We start from the raw sequence: 20132 nt of genomic DNA on the forward strand, positions 1-20132 counted from the left end.
AGAAATTTAAAAAAAAAAAAAAAAAAAAAAAAAAAAAAAAACGATCTATTTCTATCTAGTTTTAGGGATATGTTAATGGGGGTTTGAGGGGGGGGGGGCAATAAATATTAGATGCTCACATGCGTAAATAGTGATTTAGGAGTGCTGTAGCGCTTCGCCCCGCCAAATCAAAACAATTTGACAACGCTACTAAGAGATATATGCCAAAGAGAAAGTACCCGTTTTCAGGTAGTCGTAGAGGAAAAACTGCAAACGATGGAAGAAAACGGATTGCATGTGTGTGTTGGGGCGCAAAAGTAGATTAGGTAAAAAAAAAAAAAAAAAATCCAAATATGTTAAGGTAAGTCGGAGATATTTGACTTCGAAAAGCGTCAAATTTTTCATCATTTTCTGCTGCTTTTTCTTTGACGTTGACCGTAAAAGGACCACCTGTCAGGTCTACCTGATAGTGAGTGGCTGGCCCAAGTTATGTCCATCGAGGGATCTGTTGATTTGTTTAATTTCCAGGTAAAGGAGGTTATGGCAAAGTGTTTCAAGTTCGCAAAGTTACCGGCCAAGACTCAGGCACTATATTCGCTATGAAAGTTCTACGCAAGGCAAGCATTGTCCGGAATCAAAAAGACACTGCACACACCAAGGCTGAACGAAATATCCTAGAAGCTGTTAAAGTAAGTAAATACTCTGTAACTTCTCAAGCTTCTCACTATCTAGATAAGGAATCAGGGGTAGGGTCGAGACGAACATTAAAAAAATCCTCGACTATGGTGGACAGAAAATCTTTTCACTAGAAAAGCACACATTTTTGTGTACTAAATCAACTTGACAAATAACATCATGATCAATAATCTCATCATTATCAAGACTTGTCTCTTCCAATGGTAATGGAGCTCTGGACAGCATATCTGCCAAGTATAAATATTTGCCAGGAACATATTTTACTTCCAAATCATAAGCCTGAATCTTTAACATCATTCGCTGAATACGAGCAGGTACCTGGGCTAAAGGTTTCTTAAACAAACTTTCCAGAGCCTTGTGGTCGGTTTCCACAATAACCTTTGTATTGAAAATATACTTGTGGAATTTCAAACAACCAACTAAAATAGCCATCATCTCTTTTTCAACTTGAGCATAATTCTTTCGTGATGAATTGAGTGCTCTGGACGAGAACGCCACAGGTTGTTCGTTTTGCAATAGAACACAACCAATACCATAGCTGGAACTGTCAACAGATAAAGTTACTTCTTTGTTAACGTCAAAAAACTTCAGTACTGAAGCATTGGAGATACAATTTTGGAGTTCCTGAAAACATTTTTCATGATTTTCATCCCAAATCCACAAACCATTCTTGTTAAGATCTCTTATGGGGGAAGATCGACTCGAATAATTCTGAATAAATTTTGCAAGGTAATTCATGGATCCCAAAAATCGTTCCAACTCTTTTCTGTTTGTAGGGGCTGGCAAATTCATAATTGCTTTGACCTTTTCATCATCAATATGAATTCCGTTTTCGTCAATCATATGACCAAGGAATTTTACTTTAGACACATTGAATATACATTTCTCAGGGTTGAAACGAATATTATTAACTCTTGCAATCTCTAATACTTTTTCAAGTTTACCGTCGTGTTCTTCTTTTGTTTTACCAAATATGATAATATCATCAATGTAGGGCTCAACGCCGTCCTCATTTTCAAAGATACTTGATATAGTATTCTGGAATACTTCACTGGACACATTGAGACCAAAAGGTAAACGCAGATATCTGTATCTGCCAAATGGAATAGCAAAAACACATAAGTTGGAGCTTTCTTCATCAATAGGCACCATCCAAAAGCTTGAGCTGCAATCTAACACAGAAAAGTGTTTAGCACCATGCAGTCTTGAAAAAATATCTTCTACAGTGGGAATAGTGAAATGAGGTTTCACAATAAACTTATTCAAGTGACGTGGATCGAGACAAGTTCTCAGTTTCCCATTTTTCTTCTTAGTAATGACCAAAGAATACACCCAATCTGTAGGAGCGTTCACTTTTTCAATAATGCCAAGTTCTTCCATCCTTTGAAGTTCTTCCTTCAAAGGCTTGTACAAACCAAACGGAACTTTTCTCGTAACATCAATTTTGGGCGTAGCGTTTTCTCTCAGTTTAATATGAAATGGTTTACAGTTAACTTTTCCGACACCACTGAAAACATCGTTATATTTATCAACAATACTATTGTTCTGATCTGACTGAATAGAGTGCGCCTCCACTGACACATAATTGCTGGTCTTTCTTTGAACTAAATCGAGTTCTTTACAAGTAGGCAATCCCAACAGTGGCGTACAATCTACTTGAACAACAACAAATTCAATCAGATAAATAGCTTTTCCGACGTAACATCGCAACAATACAGTACCTATCACAGGTAAGGTTCCACTCAATGTCTTCAGCTTGATATTGGCATTTTTCTTTATAATATCATAGGATAATCCCAACTGGAGTAACAAGTTCACAGGCAAAACATTAACCTGGGCTCCAGTATCAATGAATAGCTTTTCCGACGTAACATCGCAACAATACAGTACCTATCACAGGTAAGGTTCCACTCAATGTCTTCAGCTTGATATTGGCATTTTTCTTTATAATATCATAGGATAATCCCAACTGGAGTAACAAGTTCACAGGCAAAACATTAACCTGGGCTCCAGTATCAATGAATAGCTTTTCCGACGTAACATCGCAACAATACAGTACCTATCACAGGTAAGGTTCCACTCAATGTCTTCAGCTTGATATTGGCATTTTTCTTTATAATATCATAGGATAATCCCAACTGGAGTAACAAGTTCACAGGCAAAACATTAACCTGGGCTCCAGTATCAATGAATAGCTTTTCCGACGTAACATCGCAACAATACAGTACCTATCACAGGTAAGGTTCCACTCAATGTCTTCAGCTTGATATTGGCATTTTTCTTTATAATATCATAGGATAATCCCAACTGGAGTAACAAGTTCACAGGCAAAACATTAACCTGGGCTCCAGTATCAATGAATAGCTTTTCCGACGTAACATCGCAACAATACAGTACCTATCACAGGTAAGGTTCCACTCAATGTCTTCAGCTTGATATTGGCATTTTTCTTTATAATATCATAGGATAATCCCAACTGGAGTAACAAGTTCACAGGCAAAACATTAACCTGGGCTCCAGTATCAATGAATAGCTTTTCCGACGTAACATCGCAACAATACAGTACCTATCACAGGTAAGGTTCCACTCAATGTCTTCAGCTTGATATTGGCATTTTTCTTTATAATATCATAGGATAATCCCAACTGGAGTAACAAGTTCACAGGCAAAACATTAACCTGGGCTCCAGTATCAATGAATAGCTTTTCCGACGTAACATCGCAACAATACAGTACCTATCACAGGTAAGGTTCCACTCAATGTCTTCAGCTTGATATTGGCATTTTTCTTTATAATATCATAGGATAATCCCAACTGGAGTAACAAGTTCACAGGCAAAACATTAACCTGGGCTCCAGTATCAATGAATAGCTTTTCCGACGTAACATCGCAACAATACAGTACCTATCACAGGTAAGGTTCCACTCAATGTCTACAATGGCCAGATTCAAAAGATTGTAAGATATCATGTTGGTATGAAAGTAAGTTGGTCACCGTTGATCTCTGGTGCACAAATCCATGCTGATAATTCGAGATGAACCGTTTGCAAGCATTTTGCAACGAAAAAACTGCTGTTCCACCGTGACAATGCTCCGTCTCACACCTCAACAATTTTCAAGGCTAAACTCCACCCGTAATCATAGCTTCCAAGCATCCGCCGCATCTCCATCCCCATTGACAAGCAGAGGAGGTAAAGCTTTCACTTCTGACACCATGTTGAGTTGGAGTTCTAATATAGTAAGAAAAGATCACTTTGAAAATAGAACATTGGAACGAATTTATTTTGTGTAGATTCATCAAAGCGAAAACCAAGACTGAGGTCAATTCACCCTAGCCAATATTGGAAGGCCTAAATAGTTAAATACACTGGTTCGAAACCACCATCATACACAACAACCATTCGACGTCATTTTCTTCTCACATAGCCAGAAGAACACCAAAGTTCTCAACTTTTTCTAAGATATGGCCGTTCTAGTGGAACGCGTCTTTTTAAGTACATAGTCCCAACGGCATTTTTTTTTTTTTTTTTTTTTTTTTTTTTTTTATTAATATTTGTTTGTGTGTGTTTATTCGAACTTTATGCCTGGCCAAACCGCTCATCCGATTGCTATGAAACATTGTGAACTTATTGCTTGCACTCCCGTGAAGGTTATATGCTATTTTCCGGTTCGTTTTTCCAAGACCACTAAATGGATGAGTGACATGAACGGCCATGCCTTAAGGATTTACTAGCAGAAATCCAGAGCGAAGCGACGGATTTCGGCTAGTAATTCATAAAAACCACGAAGCCAAGGGAGCGCACAGCGCGATCCGGGGGTGGTAATTGCTAGAATGTATTTGTGGAAGTCTCTGGAACACTGCACCTGTTCGTCAGATTTGACACCATGTTAAATAGCATAAAAAATTAAATTCTTTATTACAAGTTTGAGCTCGATCCGACAACCAGTGCCGCAGTTCAAATGTTAATTTTTTGACGTTCTTCCGCCAATAGGGGGAGTAGCAAAAATTTGAAATTAATTTTGATCTGTGATTTGTGCATCAATCAGGTTCCACTAATGATTCATTTTGATTTTCAAATCATAAAATTAAATTTAGATATTCAATCCAAATGGCCTCAAGGGATGAAATTGATAGTTTATCAATTTCATTTTTACATCCTTTTCAAGTTTTTTGTCTGAAACGAACTAATCCAGACAAATGAGTAATCAGGTAGGGTAAACATGAACACAAATCCATCAAAATTTCGGGAAAAAAAAAAAAAAAAAAAAAAAAAATGAAATCTGTTCAAAAGCAGTCAAAATACCGCCAAGCGCAGCAACCATCGCAACCAAACGTTTTGTGTTGCATCCTTGTCACATTTGTGAACTATATACCAAATTTCAAGTCTCTAGCTTATACCGTTCCCGAGATATTGTTAAATTAAACCGAAAACCGCCAAAAAGCGGTAAAATGCCGCCAACCGTTGCACCGGTCTTAACCAAAAAGTTTCGTGTCGCATCCTTGTCACATTTGACAGCTACATACCAAATTTCAAGTCTCTAGCTCTTACCGTTCTCGAGATATTTTGTTTACAGACAGACAGACAGACACACACACGGACCAATGGCTGAAACTTTGGATTTAAGCTCTAGGGACTTCAAAACGTGTTTCGACACTAAAAACTGACCATCGAAAATTTGACCCGATTAAATTACTTTCCTTCCTATAGGATAAGGAAATTGGCCAAGAGGAAAAGACAAAATAAGGATCCACGAGAGTAACAAAGAGAGTTCGAGTAGAGAGAGAGCCAGCCTAGTTAGCTTAGTTGGTAGTGCGTCTGCCTTGTAAGCGCTAGGCCGCGGGTTCGATTCCCGCCCGGGGCGGATTTTATCCTGATGGGATAATGTTCGTTCTCGGAAACGGCTGGCTTTCTCCTATCCTGTCTTCCTTCTCTCCTCGATTTCGGGACGATAAGACCATAGCAGTTAAAGTTCCCTCTGTCAAACCTCTTAAAAAAAAAAAAAAAACCTTCCTATAGGATAAGGAAATTGGCCAAGAGGAAAAGACAAAATAAGGATCCACGAGAGTAACAAAGAGAGTTCGAGTAGAGAGAGAAAGAAAAACGCAGGAAATCTTGGAGCAAGGAATATTGTTATGGGAGCTACTTGTGATAAGCATTCATTTTGTGAGGTGATGGGAGTTTTTAATTACCGAACATAAAGATAAAGACAACATTATACGCAACAAGAATGATAATATTTTGAAATATAAGTACCTACTCGTAATTAATATTACACGTCATAGAGTCTCCTATACAAGGTGTTCATTTCCCAAGGATGACAGATATGTATGTACATATTGTACATAGGTATCACTGCTACTGTGAATTACATCCCCCACAAAAACACAAATGTGAAAAAAAGACCAAGTTCCTATCCAAAAATGTCGTACTATAAAAGTGGTGAGATCAGAAAATTAAGGCCAAGTCTGAATTCCCAGTTTTTCGTGTCTGCTGAAAATGCTGAATCTTAATTCCTTCAACCTTCTCAAGAGGTATTGTCATGAAATTTGGACCATATGTTAAGTTATACTTGCTCATTAAGCCTGCGAAATTCCGAAGTTCTAGCTTTACCGGAAGGGGTAGAAAGAACGGCTTGAAAATCGCTTATTTTACGACTGACTCACTGATTCACTCATCAAAATTATGAGGCACTTCCCGACGTCGTAGAAACTTGAAATTTGGCAGGATGGTAGGTCTTGATGAGTAAGTAAAGGGAAAAATCTGAAAATCGGTAAAAGTTGCATTGGGCTCCGCCCACAGGCGGAATTAACCGCTTTTTGGCGTTTTTCACTTAACGGTTAGAGATATCGAAAAAGTTATGAGAGTAGACCCCCCCAAAACCATACCTGAAAACCCCCATAATTATGGTAATTTTATTTAACCTCGGATCAACGGTTAGCGGTGTTTTACCGTATTTTTAAACAGTATTTTGAGCGCTTTTTAGTCCGTCCTTCCTTTATTGAATTACAATAGTAATAATAAAAGGTATACTGGACGGACTATTGTACACCAACAACAACAACAACAACAACAACAACAACAACAACAACAACAACAACAACAACAACAACAACAACAACAACACATGTACTGTTATACAGGGTGTTTGTAATGGGGTGGGTTTCAAGTAACGACATGTACTGTTATACAGGGTGTTTGTAATGGGGTGGGTTTCAAGTAACGACATGTACTGTTATACAGGGTGTTTATAATGGGGTGGGTTTCAAGTAACGACATGTACTGTTATACAGGGTGTTTGTAATGGGGTGGGTTTCAAGTAACGACATGTAATGTTATACAGGGTGTTTATAAGGGCCCAGTTTCATTGACTTCCTGGACTTGCTGCTTTTCTGTATTTTCTCACTTAATTTTAGTAAATAACATAATTTTTGTACAAGGGTTACAAGGGGTTATTGTTTGAAAATCCATTTTAAAAAGCATTTAAAAAACCATTTTCAAAATGTACATTTTACATTTCAAATTGGTTTTTGGTTTTTACTGACAGTTATTTTAGGTACTGTTTTATTTATTTTGGACTAGAAAAAACGAAATACCGACCCCGTTTGAATGGAAAAAGGTAAAGAAGAAGAAGATTGTTTTTATTTTATTTGTTTTTCATCTTCATCTATGCTTTCATTTTCAGAACTTGTATGTAATTTGCTTCCGGACTCTGAAGTGAAAGAGACTGTGGATCCTGAATTGCTTATTCAACAACAGAAGATCCTGGAAGATATTGATAACCTAGCCCAGACTGAATTAGATGAGATATTGGATGATGGTGAGGTCGACGTCGATGACACCCTCAACAATGCCAATAATAACAGCAACAACTCATGAAAAAATTTCAAAAGCTCGCAAATACCTAACTAGGTAAAAAGAAGATCTGTACCTATCTACTAATCATGTGTAAATACACACTTAGAAAAAAGGAACGAGATCCACCACAAAAACACTAATGTGAAAAAAAGGCCAAGTTCCTATCAAAAATGTCGGCCTATAAAAGTGGTGAGATCAGAAAATTAAGGCCAAGTCTGCATTCCCAGTTTTTCGTGTCTGGTGAAAATGCTGGATCTCAATTCCTTCAACCTTCTCTCAATTTCAACTTGGCAATGTTTGGATATAATGTCTGGATTGTAAACAAATCAAATTTAGTCATTGTGAAGCACTACACTGTTAATCTGTTCAATAACGCGTTAGCATAGTAAAATCGACACATTGTCACTTTTGCACGAGCATTTTTATGCTCGTGATTGTGTCATTTCCCGTTTTGGTGACAAGAATTGGCCCCTACGATGTGTGATTTGACCCCCCTAAACCACTTTCTATGAGTTTATCTAAAGTCACAGGTTTACACCAACAAACTTACATCCAATGATGCTTCCAAAGGTAAAATTAATTTGTCATGGAAAATTTTGTCAAAAGAGTACGAATGTGCAATCAAAGTCGAGGAGTTTTTTTTTGCCTGATTTTATTGTTCCATACATAATTTCATATTGTTTACTTCTCAAATCATGTGAGAAATCTATCCTTTGTCATGAAAATCCATGCTTTATTGAACAATCAAATAAATCTTGCGTTTATTGAGACACCCTTTATTAGGGTAAATGATTTCTTCCTTTTGAAAGTTCTTACCCAAAGTTCTATGTTTTTTTTCCAAAAGTTCTGTGCTTAGATTGGAGGGTCCTACATTCACCTACCAACGTTATGCCTGATAATTTTGGCTCGGAAATGATTTACTCTGAATATTTTCATTTTGCAATTTGTAAATGATCTTTTGTGTTTCATGTACAGCACCCGTTCATCGTAGATTTAATGTATGCATTTCAAACTGGAGGAAAACTCTATCTTATCCTCGAATATTTAAGTGGGGGAGAACTCTTTATGCATCTGGAGCGAGAGGGCATATTTCTGGAGGACACTGCTTGGTAAGAAACAGCCCAGTCTGATCTATAGGTACCTATTTGTTTTTTCCTTTTATTTCGATAAGGCGCATTGTTGTTTTAATTTTATGTAGGTACTTAATAAGCACCTTTATTAAGAGAGGATAGATCTCATCATTTCCAACAGGGTTCTCTGGGTCATTTTCCTAACTTCGGCTTGGATTCCGATAAAAGTTCAAAAAACCAATTTAAAAAAAAAAAAAAAAAAAAAAAAAAAAAAAAAAACCCCCCGTCATCATTTTGTAAATTTGAAGAAAGCAAAGAAAATATCTTTAGGGGATTTCAGTAGCTAAGGTTTTTAGTGACGCGAATCTCACCCTTCATTGGGCGACAAGCTTTAAAGCTCCTCACATTGACCCTACCCAGCCTTAAGAGGGCCGGGAAAAGCCAGCAGTATGCAATTGTCCAGATGGTCACCCATCCGGATAAAAGTGACTGATATCGTTGCTTAACTTCAGTGATCAATTGAGAATTGAGATGAGAACTGGTGTATACAACTTTCTAGTTACATTGGAAGGTAGAGCGCCTGCATTGTAAGCGCTAGGTCGCGGGTTCGATAGCCTCCAGGTGTGGCCTTTATCCTAAACAGATGATGAGACTAGTTCTTGAGAAGTCTGGCTGTCTCCTATCCTGTCCTCCTTCTCCCATCGATGACGGAACGATAAGACCTTAGCAGTTACAGTTCCCTCTGTCAAACCTCTTCATACAGGGTCCTCGGTACGGAAGAGGATATAAAACCACACACAAACTTCAATATGAATGACAATGATAAGATAACAAAAGTTTCACCGAGGTGGATGAGGGACCCCAGGCAATGTGGTTAGGAGTCAGGGACGAAGCTTGGAAAACTCCACAAAAGACTGAATAGTGGAGAAGCCAAAATCGCTAATGTTACGTTCGTTGAGATGAGAAAACGCCAAATCCAAGAAGTGAAATGGCCAGCCTAGTTAGCTTAGTTGGTAGTGCGTCTGCCTTGTAAGCGCTAGGCCGTGGGTTCGATGAGCCATTGGTCCGTGTGTGTGTCTGTAAACAAAATATCTCGAGAACGGTAAGAGCTAGAGACTTGAAATTTGGTATGTAGCTGTCAAATGTGACAAGAATGCGACACGAAACTTTTGGTTAAGACCGATGCAACGCTTGGCGGCATTTTACCGCTTTTTGGCGGTTTTCGGTGTAATTTAACAATCCTTTTGGTTAAGACCGGTGCGGCATTTTACCGCTTTTTGGCGGTTTTCGGTGTAATTTAACAATATCTCGGGAACGGTATAAGCTAGAGACTTGAAATTTGGTATGTACCTGAACGTACCGTATCGTACCATGTAGTACAGGACCTGACCGTAACGTACCGTATCTGACCGTACTTGACTGTACCTGACCGTACCATATCGTACCGTACTTAACTGTACCTGACCGTACTTGACTGACCCTAACCGTACCGTGCCGTATCGTACCATACCTTACCTGACCGTAACGCACCGTACTGTACCATTTTACCTGACCATACTATTTTGGCACCATATTATACTTTTATTGGTTTTCGTCCCTAATTTGGGCACCACTGCGAGTTTTGAAAAATCCGTTCTTACCTTTACTCACTAAAAGGCAAGACAATCTTACTTACAAACTTGATGTAAATTGACCCACCCGTTTTGGCCATGGGTCAATTTTTAGTAGTTTTTTGGTCAAAGTTTGGAAATCACTGCGAGTTTCGGAAAATCCGTTCCTAGTGGGCCTATTCAAATCAAAAGGAAGCTATTCTCGAAGTTTCATCAAAATCGGTCCAGCCGTTTCGTCTGTGCGTTGATTATGAATGAATGAATGAGTCAGGGTTTACTCTTTTATTAATATAGATACACAATGCGTTCCTAGAATAAGAATAACGGATTACAAAGTTAATTTGTCCTATCTTGCAGCCCCCTTTTACTGCGGATAACCGAAAGAAAACCATCGAGAAGATACTACGAGGGAAACTGATTCTACCACCCTATCTAACACCAGACGCTAGAGAACTCATACGGAAGTTACTTAAGCGACAAGTAGCACAGAGACTTGGCTCAGGTCCTAACGATGGCGAAGCTGTGCGAGTTCATCCATTTTTCCGCAGCATTAACTGGTCAGATGTCTTGTCGAGGAAGTTGGAACCCCCCTTCAAACCTTCTCTCGTATGTATTGTACCAAAATACCTACTAAATATAGATGATAATGATGGTAAAAATAAAATAAATTCGAGTAGAAATTGTTATTATGAGTGGTGTAATTAGAATTGGTAATAATTTACTCTCCTGATAACCAGTCGAATCCTAGCAACGGGAAATAAACAACTTCTTCGTTTTTCGGAAAAAATAGTTTCCCATAAAAAATTGTAATCTCTCTTTGTTTTAAAAAAGAGATTTGGTAGAGGGAACTGTAACTGCTAAGGTCTTATCGTCCCGACATAGATAAGAGAAGGAAGATAGGATAGGAGAAAGCCAGCCGTTCCGAGAACGAACATTATCCCTTCAGTATTCAATGCCTCGGTGGTGTAGTGGTCAAGGCGCTCGCCTGGTAAACAGGAGGGCGTGGGTTCAATCCCAGCCGAGGTATGGAATACCTACCTAGTTAGAACAGTTGCGCTTACTTAGATGAAGTTTCTATGTCGAAGAGCAGAAAAAATGAGAACCAGGGCATTAATGACGCGATGGCATCATAATAAATTATCAACTGTCCTGAGCAAAACTCCCTTGCAGACAACACATTAATCTTAATTTAACAATGGAACAGTTGCAAATGGGTAAAAATTATAAATAAATGGTCGATTCCTATGTAAAAAGTTGGGAAAAATTCAAATCCGAGGTCAAAACTCCGAAAAAATCTTATATTATAAAAACAAGATCCATTCACTCATTCACATTTCACATTTCATATTCACACACTGATCGCTCTATCTCCAGAACCACAACACCTAGAAAGCTGAAATTTGGTAGGAATAATCCTTTTATGGTCTAGCCTAGAGAAAGGATTTTGCGAAAATCTAAACCGATCCTGAGATATCAATTTTTGATCGCTAAAATCTCCATAAGAAATACACAGTTTAAAAAGAATTTTACATCTTGCATTTCAAATTGGTTTTCTAGAGGCATTTTACATTTCAAATTGGTTTTCAAAAGCATTTTGCACATCTCTGCTGACGACACATCATATTAAAGGTCTTGATAAAACGTAGTACTCTGTTCTTTCGCCACAAGGGAAAGCACCGAAAATGGGAAATTAATTTTGAGTGCTGATTTGTGTTTCAAACAAGGACCACTAATGATTCATATTGAAATCCAGACCCAAAAATAAAAATTGGAAATATCCATTTTCACCCCCGGAGGCCATTAGGGCCGAAATTCCAAATTACATATTTCAGTCTAAATTTTAATATTAATCATCAGTGAGATCTATTTGACACAAAAATCACCGATCAAAAAGAATTTCCAATTTTTGTTGCTTCCCCTATTGGCGGAGAAACTGTGTCACAAGTGGGGGATTCTTATTTAAGATAGTTTAAATTGCGGCCGGTTGCAAACACAATGGGAGACTAAGGCCGCAACTTCATAAAAAAAGAAAAAAAATCCCCCAAAATTTTATGAAAGTGTCTTGCCTGGTCAAGACTTTATGAACACTCTACTCTGTCTTCTTCTTTTCTTCGCCTTTTCCCGTGTACAGACGGGGTCGGTGTTTTTTGTCAGCCTCTCAATGAGCCCTAACTAGGTTGATCATTTGGTTTTGGCCACAAATTTTACGAGTGAATGGCCTTCGCTTTCAACCTTTGCTCTTTCTTTAGCTAGGGAAATTCAAGCTGGTACACTTCCTGTTTAAAGTCCCCCCAGCCAGACTAAACTGGTCTACTCCCTGTTTAACGTCCCTAAGCCAGACAATATAAACACCCTGTATACTTAAAAAAGTTTCTTTAGGCAATGTTTTCCAAATACAATCTAGACTTAGCGCCAGACCCAGCACGCTGTGTGTTAAATTACACACAAGCAGGCTCCGCCCGCTTGCGCGTGGCTGAGGCATGGCCGTATGCATAGAAGCATGGCCGTAGGTGACCGTAGCGTAACTTACCGTATCGTACCGCACCTGACTATACTTGACTGTACCTAATCGTCTACATCACTGAGGTTGGTACCGATTGGAAGTACAGAATACACTCGCTTCCTTCCTTCAATTATTAGGTAGGTAAATACCTAGGTACCTATTTAGAATTTCAATGGAAAAGCCTGTTATGTTTAAATTTTTACTATCCAAAGGCTTGGACTAAAGGCACCAAAGGTCATCGACCTTTGTTGTGACACAAAATATACAAAAGTCACGTAATCCAAAACAACACAAAATAAGCACAGAGCACACCCAACAGCTGTTACTGTGTAAACTCGTGTTTACCAAATGGCTATTTGTTTTCTATTTTCATTTAAAGTTTTGGTACCTCCACTAACTACGTTCCCATATTCACTACTTCACTAAACTATTTCACTTTTTTCGTTATTATTAATTTCACTTCTTCATTACTATTTCGCTTTTTTCACTACTACATATTTCACTTTTCCTAGGCATTTCAAAATCTTTTACCTAGGTATTTCACTTTTTTCAATGATATGTATTTCACTTCTTCATTACTATTTCGCTTTTTTCACTACTACATATTTCACTTTTCCTAGGCATTTCAAAATCCATTACCTAGGTAGGTATTTCACTTTTTTCAATAATATGTATTTCACTTCTTCATTACTATTTCGCTTTTTTCACTACTACATATTTCACTTTTCCTATAGGCATTTCAACATCTATTACCTAGGTATTTCACTTTTTTCAATAATATGTATTTCACTTCTTCATTACTATTTCGCTTTTTTCACTACTACATATTTCACTTTTCCTATAGGCATTTCAAAATCTATTACCTAGGTATTTCACTTTTTCCACTACTTTTTCCCTTGTTTCGTATACTTTTCTGTTTCCTTTCCCATGTTCTCTTTCACTTTTGATGCCACTGGTTTCCGTGTTATCTTTTTTGTTTTTGTTTGTTTGTTCTTTTTTTCACCTTACTCATTTTGTTTTTCATTTAAATTAAAAATTCTCTTCTTCTTCATCTTCTTCCTTTCTCTTCCCCCTTCTCCTCCAACATAATTTCCCTCCCTCCCATTCCTTCTGTGTTCTTCCTCCTCTTCTTCTCCCCCCCTTTCGCCTTTTTCTTTCCTCCTCCGCCTCCTCCTCTTTCTTTCTCTGCTTGCTCTCATGCTCTTTCTTACTTTTGAAAATAATTCAAACATTTTAATCTGTCAACCTCTTCACACTCTTTTTTCGCCGGAATGGCTGTGATAACCTTTTGTGTAATCTGATAAGGTAGGTACAGTCCACGTCAACTGGGAAGTCCGATGGAAGCGCATGGAGGGGAACCGCAACTTCTCAACTGTAAGTCGGACAGTTCGGTGAAGAGATCTATCTATGTTGTCGAGGCTGAGTACGGTTTCAGTCGACGTCAATCGACCATCCATCATCCATCGACGGTCGATTGACGGGGTCGACACTCTTTGTTGTGATAATCACGAAAAATTGACCAATTAATTCAGACAATTGAAATCTTGCCCCTTCAGCCCCTGAAAGGGTTAACAGACCGAATTACTTTCTTTTTTATCTTCTCTCTTCTTATAAAACCACACTTTAAAATGACTTTACCTTAACTAGCAAACAGAAAGATGATGGAGAAAGAAGAAGATGAAGAAGAAAGAGAAAATGATGAAGACGAAAGAGTAGTACAGTCAAACCGGGATAAGTGAGACCTGAAAACATATTTCACTTTTCCTAGGCATTTCAAAATCTATTACCTAGGTATTTCACTTTTTTCACTACTTTTTCCATTATGATTTCACGTGTTTTCTTCAACTTTTTCTCTTATTTCGTATACTTTCCTGTTTCCTTTCTCATGTTCTCTTTTACTTTCGATGCCACTGATTCCCGTGCTATCTTTTGTGTTTTTGTTTGAGACCTGAAAAAAAAAAACTTTTAGAGAGAAATACCTAATAATTTTCAGGTCTCGTAATTTTTGCCCGAAAACCTCTTTAAGAAAAAGAAAACCTGCCTCGATGGTGTGATGATCAAAACGCTCGCCTGGTAATGAGAAGGGTGGAATTTTATCTTGAACGTTGTTCGAGAATTCGACCTAAACGAGGGACTCTTTAGTCTTTTTCAAGAGGTTTGATCCTTTGATAGAGGGAACTGTAACTGGTAAGGTCTTATCGTCCCGGAATGGAACATGTAAATGAATTATCTATATCTAGAGACCTGACAAAAGTAGAATTAATATCTTTTCTCTTGACGTCTTTCTTATCCAGGTTCGACTGTACGAGTAGAAGGTAAGACAGGAAAGGCAAAGAACAAAAATAAAGATGTCGCCTCGAAAACAACACACTAATCTAGAGGGGTTTAGGTTCTAATATTTTAAGAGGAAAAATGATAAGAAGAAAAGCTAAAAAGTCGAGAAGAAGGAAGAAGAAGAAGGAGAAGGGAAAGAAGAAGAGTAAGGAGGAAGAGGAGGGAACACAAGATGAAGAAGAATAAAAAAAGGAAGAAAAAGAAGACAACGACGCGAAGAAGAATAATAAGAAAGAAGAATAAGAATAAGAAAGAAGACAAAGAAGAAGAAAGTAAGGAGGTAGCAGGGAATTAAGAATAAAAAAGAAAGAGCAGTGAGAAGAGAATTTTGTCACTAGGAAGGCGCAGAACGCAGGGAAATAAGAACAAGGAGGGAGCAGTGAGCAGGGAATCGGGAAAAAGGGAGTAAGGAATTAGGAACAAAAGGAGGGAGCAAAGAATGACGGCTAGAAAAATGCACTGGATTAAATGAAGAGTGCTCATTAGAGCGAAAAAAAGGAGAGTCTTACTTGTTGGCAAACTTCATCGCTTAATCCGACTAGAGAAGGATCTTTGTCATTGAGTGGTAAGGATCTTGTCTAGGACCTATAGAGGTCCTCGGATCGAATCCCGGTCGAAGTTTTTTTTTTTTTCTACTCCATTTCTTTCTTTCTTTTGTAAGTGTGAGGTCTATTGCCTACTTTGCTGTTAATAGAAAATAGGTAAGGCGCTGAAACTCCTGTCTCAATATATTTTCTACTGGGTTTCATTTTTGCTACATTATCTGGGGCGGCCCCAGAAGGGGTCTACTTTAAAATCCCAACTTTTAAAAACGTCACATATAAACCTTGAAAAAATTCAGTTTGGTGAAAATTTGAAGTCAATCCCATAACCAGGGGATCTTTAGCTTTTTCAAAGAAATAACATGGCGGACTTGAATCTTGAAAAAGCCATAGCTCCGGCCCTAGTTATGTAATTGACTTCAATTTTTTTACCAAAGTACTGTATTTTTCAAGGTCAAGGTCTTTAATGTGACGTGTTAAAAGTTGGTTTTTAAACTTGACCCCCTCTGGGGTCGCCCCTGACAATGTTATAAAAAAGAAACCCAGCGGAAAATGTTTCCCTCTTGAATATTTTGAGACAGTGTTTCAGTGTTTTTCGAAATTCAAATTCATTCTCTAGATATTGCGAGTGGCTCGTTTTTGTTTTGTATAATTGTGGTGTGTTCCTTGATCATTTTCAGACTGGAGAAGATGATGTGTCCCAGTTCGATACCAAATTCACTAGACAAACTCCGGTAGATTCTCCTGATGAGTCCCTACTGAGTGAAAGTGCCAATCTTGTCTTCCAGGTAAATGCTTATATCTCTCTGTAGCTTATTCAGCGGTCCGCGGGAAAACTAAAACTGTCCAGTCGTAGTTACGAATCAACCAAAACAATATCCTAATTCCAAAGAAGTCTTTTTACCCCTCCTCCACGTTTTCGTGAGTAATTCTCACTTTCTATTAAAAGTAATTAAAAAGTATTGCAATCGGTCCAAATTTTCAAAAGCGGAAATATCCGTTTTAGGGTTCTCTGATTCCAAAAAAGTGGTCTGTAGTCCATAGTTTGTACATACGTATGTATGCACTACATGTTTAAATGGGAAAAGGTGGTATACAAAATGTCTCAAGAACGGTTTGTCGTAGAGCGATAAAACTTGGTAATCTAATGTTTCAAATAGACCTTTATTCTCTATGTTGTAGGACTTGGAACATTTTGAAAATAACTTTTCCTTCTTGTCTTCGTGTGCAGGTGCAGTGTGGTCTAGTGATGTAACAGCTTGCTTGGGTTCAAATCCCAGCTCGGATTTTTTTTTTTTTTCAATTTGGGACTGTATTAAGGGCCGGTTTCTAACATCCTCTGTTGACTCGCGAGTTTGAAAACCAATGGTTCACCCAAACTCCGGAGTTGACCGAGTGTTTTCGCAAGCACGCTTGCGGAGGAGCAGAAAGAAATGCACAGAAACGTATGCGCAACACCTTAATGTGTTGCCTGCGAGGGAGCTTTGCTCGGGACATTTGATGTGACATTATCGCCTACGGGAGCGTATGCCGTGACGTCAAAGTTCACGATTTACCAGTATTTTTTAAATCGATTTATCTCGGGATCCGTAGAAGAAAAAGAAAAAATCCGTTGGTCCTCATTTTTCCTGCTCTATGACTTTGAAACATCACCCAAGCGCGACTGATATATCAGGATGGAAAATATAAATAATTATCTTATCTAGTATTGATATACAGATATCTTTGAATTTATTGACTCTCATAGCCAACTCTCAAGCAAGCGGTTAGTCCGATTTTGATGGAATTAGATATTAATGCTTTATTTAGACTGTCGAATTATAGTACATGTAGTCCCTTTATCTCAACAGTTTAATATTGTACCACTTTATTTGTGGAATTCGAACGCATGGGAAAATTTTGCTGATTATTTTTAGTCCCCACCTGTGTACAATTTGTAAAATAAACTACTAGTTTCTTGTTTAATTTATTGACAGGGTTTCACCTATGTCGCACCTTCCGTGCTGGAAGAAATGCACCACGACAAACCTCGCATTGTGAAAGCTAGATCTCCTCGCAAGGAAACCTCATCATACAATTACTACTTGAAACCTCACCATCACCATGGCTTGCCACAACAGTCAGGTGAGATGTTCATCTTCATGTAGATCTGATAGGTAGGTAAATGACAGTTATACTTTCAGGTAGGTACGTAGGTTTTAGTTAGTTTAGATAGGCATTCTCTAATTATTCATTGTAAATTAATGTTTCATCTAATAAATGGTTGTCTGTAAATAAAAAAATAAATAAAACTACAATAAAATTCACGTTCTTGTAGATTCTAGAGTAGTGTCGTTGTAAATGAGGTTATTTGTTGTTCTCTCGCAGGAATGTCGGGTGGACATCATGTGGACCAACAGAGATCTGGCGGTGGTGACCCGTTCCTCGTATGCAGTGGCGGAGGTATACCGGCAGGTGCCTCTTCTCCCTTCTACCGCGCCACTACCAACAATCATCGTGTTCATCGGACCTTGAACACGGAACTGAAATATTCACCCGAAATGATGGACGTGTGTGATGTAAAGACGGGGCCCCACACGTAGCTACCGGCCCTCCGGCACTGGTTAGGTGTACAGTCCTATGAAATATTATTGTTAACATGATGATGGGAATTGGATTCGCAAAGGAGAGCATTTCAATTTAAACTTCCCTTGTGTATCTCAGAGATTCAAAGTCACTTGTAAGATAGCTAGTGCACTCTCCTAGAGTTGCAATAATTTTCCCCTTATGAAATGGTTTTGTAATACATAACTATTAATTACACATTTGATCGAAACTTGCGTATTTTCGTCCGATGAAAAATAAAATTTGGTTTCCTTCCCTCTCTTTAATATTGTTGAGAAATTAAGAACTTTGGTATTAAGTGTACCAAAAATACTAGACAAAGAATGTCAAATCCTTACTTCACATCCACCATTAGAATAGGCTGATATTTTCGCTCGTTTTTTTCTGAAACTGTATATTTCGTATACCCTGACGATTTTAAATCCCTATCACACTGTAAATAAAGAAAAGAGGATAGATTACAAATAGAAATTTCAATGCGACTTGCGGGGGATCCAAGATTTTTGTTTCTAAGCTGTCGATTCCGATCATATCAAAGATAGCTTTATATTTCAAATTTTCAATGCTTAGCATTTCTTTTTAAACTAAATTTCTTAAATACTAAGGACTTTCAGGGAATTAGTTAACAAAGAGTGACAGTTCCCGATGAAGTGATGATTAACAAATTAAATCAACAGAACGTCCAGATACCAACCACACACAACATTTCTCATTTCAGTGATCCATTGGAAACTTAAACATTGAACGTGCTATAGCTGCTGTCTTAGTAGCAAAAATCTGGTGTGAACATCACACGACTTTCTATTACATTTGCGGAATACGTATTTGAAAAAAAAAAAAAAAATGAATTTTTTTCGAAGTCCCAAGCCGTGTCTATATGGCGGCCGGTTTTTGGTCTAAATTTTTCTATCTCAAAATACTCCCCATGTAATAAGGGCTCGTTTAAAATGTTCAAAAATTTAACTTTTTTTGAAAAAAATTCCCGAGTCCCGAGCCTGAGCCGCCTACGGCGGCCGATTTTTGGTGGAAAATTTTCTATCTTAAAATACTCCCCATGTAATAAGGAATCATTTAAAGTATACAAAAAATTGGATTTGTTTTTTTTTTCTAAGTCCGAAGCAACATTGACTTTGGTTGATATCTGGATAAGTGACTGTCCAATTTTTACCAAATTGTTACAGTCGCGTCCTTGGATCATACCTAATTTCATTGCTTTACGACAAACCATTCTTAAGATATTTTGTTCACAACTTTTCACTTTTTCCCATTTAAACCTGTAGTACGTAACGTACGTACAGACCATGTGCTAAAATTCACTTTTTTGACATCAGGGGATCCCAAAACGGATATTTCCAAGCATTTCCCGATTTTGAAAATTTGGACCGATTGCAATACTTTCATTACTAGTATAGTTCGCTATACTGTAGAGATAATTGAGATAGACACTTTGTATTTATCACTTGGTTTCCAAAATTCTGTAACCGAAAGAGAGGCAATTATTTTACCAACATCTTTCCAAAGTTCTTACCTTCCCTCTCCCATTTGTAATATTGAATTGTTATTTCATGAAATTTCTTTTAGTTGAATTTTGTTTTTATTTTTTCTTTACTTTTTTAATATGGAAAAATATATTATTGAATAAAAATAGCTACATTTTTTATTTTAAAAATAATAAAGCAGTGGTTAATTTCTCTTTATTTATTTGGTTTATTTACAATTACAAGTTATAATACAGTCCAACCCGTCTAATTGGGAAACCAGGATAGACGGGAAAAAAATCGTGCCCGATCCCGTGGATTCCCAATTGAATGACTAATTGGGAAACCTGGATAGACGGAAAAAAATCGTACCCGATCCCTTGGATTCCCAATTGAATGACTAATTGGGAAACCAGGATAGACGGGAAAAAAATCGTACCCGATCCCTTGAATTCCCAAT

General features: G+C 37.8%; 1 protein-coding gene across 1 annotated transcript; it reads left to right on the top strand.

The window, feature by feature from the left end:
• Nucleotides 1–500: 500 nt before the first annotated feature.
• LOC103510728 (ribosomal protein S6 kinase beta-1-like) lies at nt 501–19020 on the top strand (the record flags this gene model as incomplete). Its single annotated transcript, XM_026824709.1, has 6 exons — nt 501–668; nt 8507–8635; nt 10548–10817; nt 16271–16378; nt 17567–17714; nt 17958–19020. Coding segments are annotated over 6 exons (1038 nt in total), but the record flags the coding sequence as incomplete, so codon positions are not given.
• Nucleotides 19021–20132: the final 1112 nt, after the last annotated feature.

The sequence above is a fragment of the Diaphorina citri genome, unplaced genomic scaffold (assembly GCF_000475195.1).
Source record: "Diaphorina citri unplaced genomic scaffold, Diaci psyllid genome assembly version 1.1 scaffold637, whole genome shotgun sequence".
Classification (NCBI taxonomy): Eukaryota; Metazoa; Arthropoda; class Insecta; order Hemiptera; family Psyllidae; genus Diaphorina; species Diaphorina citri.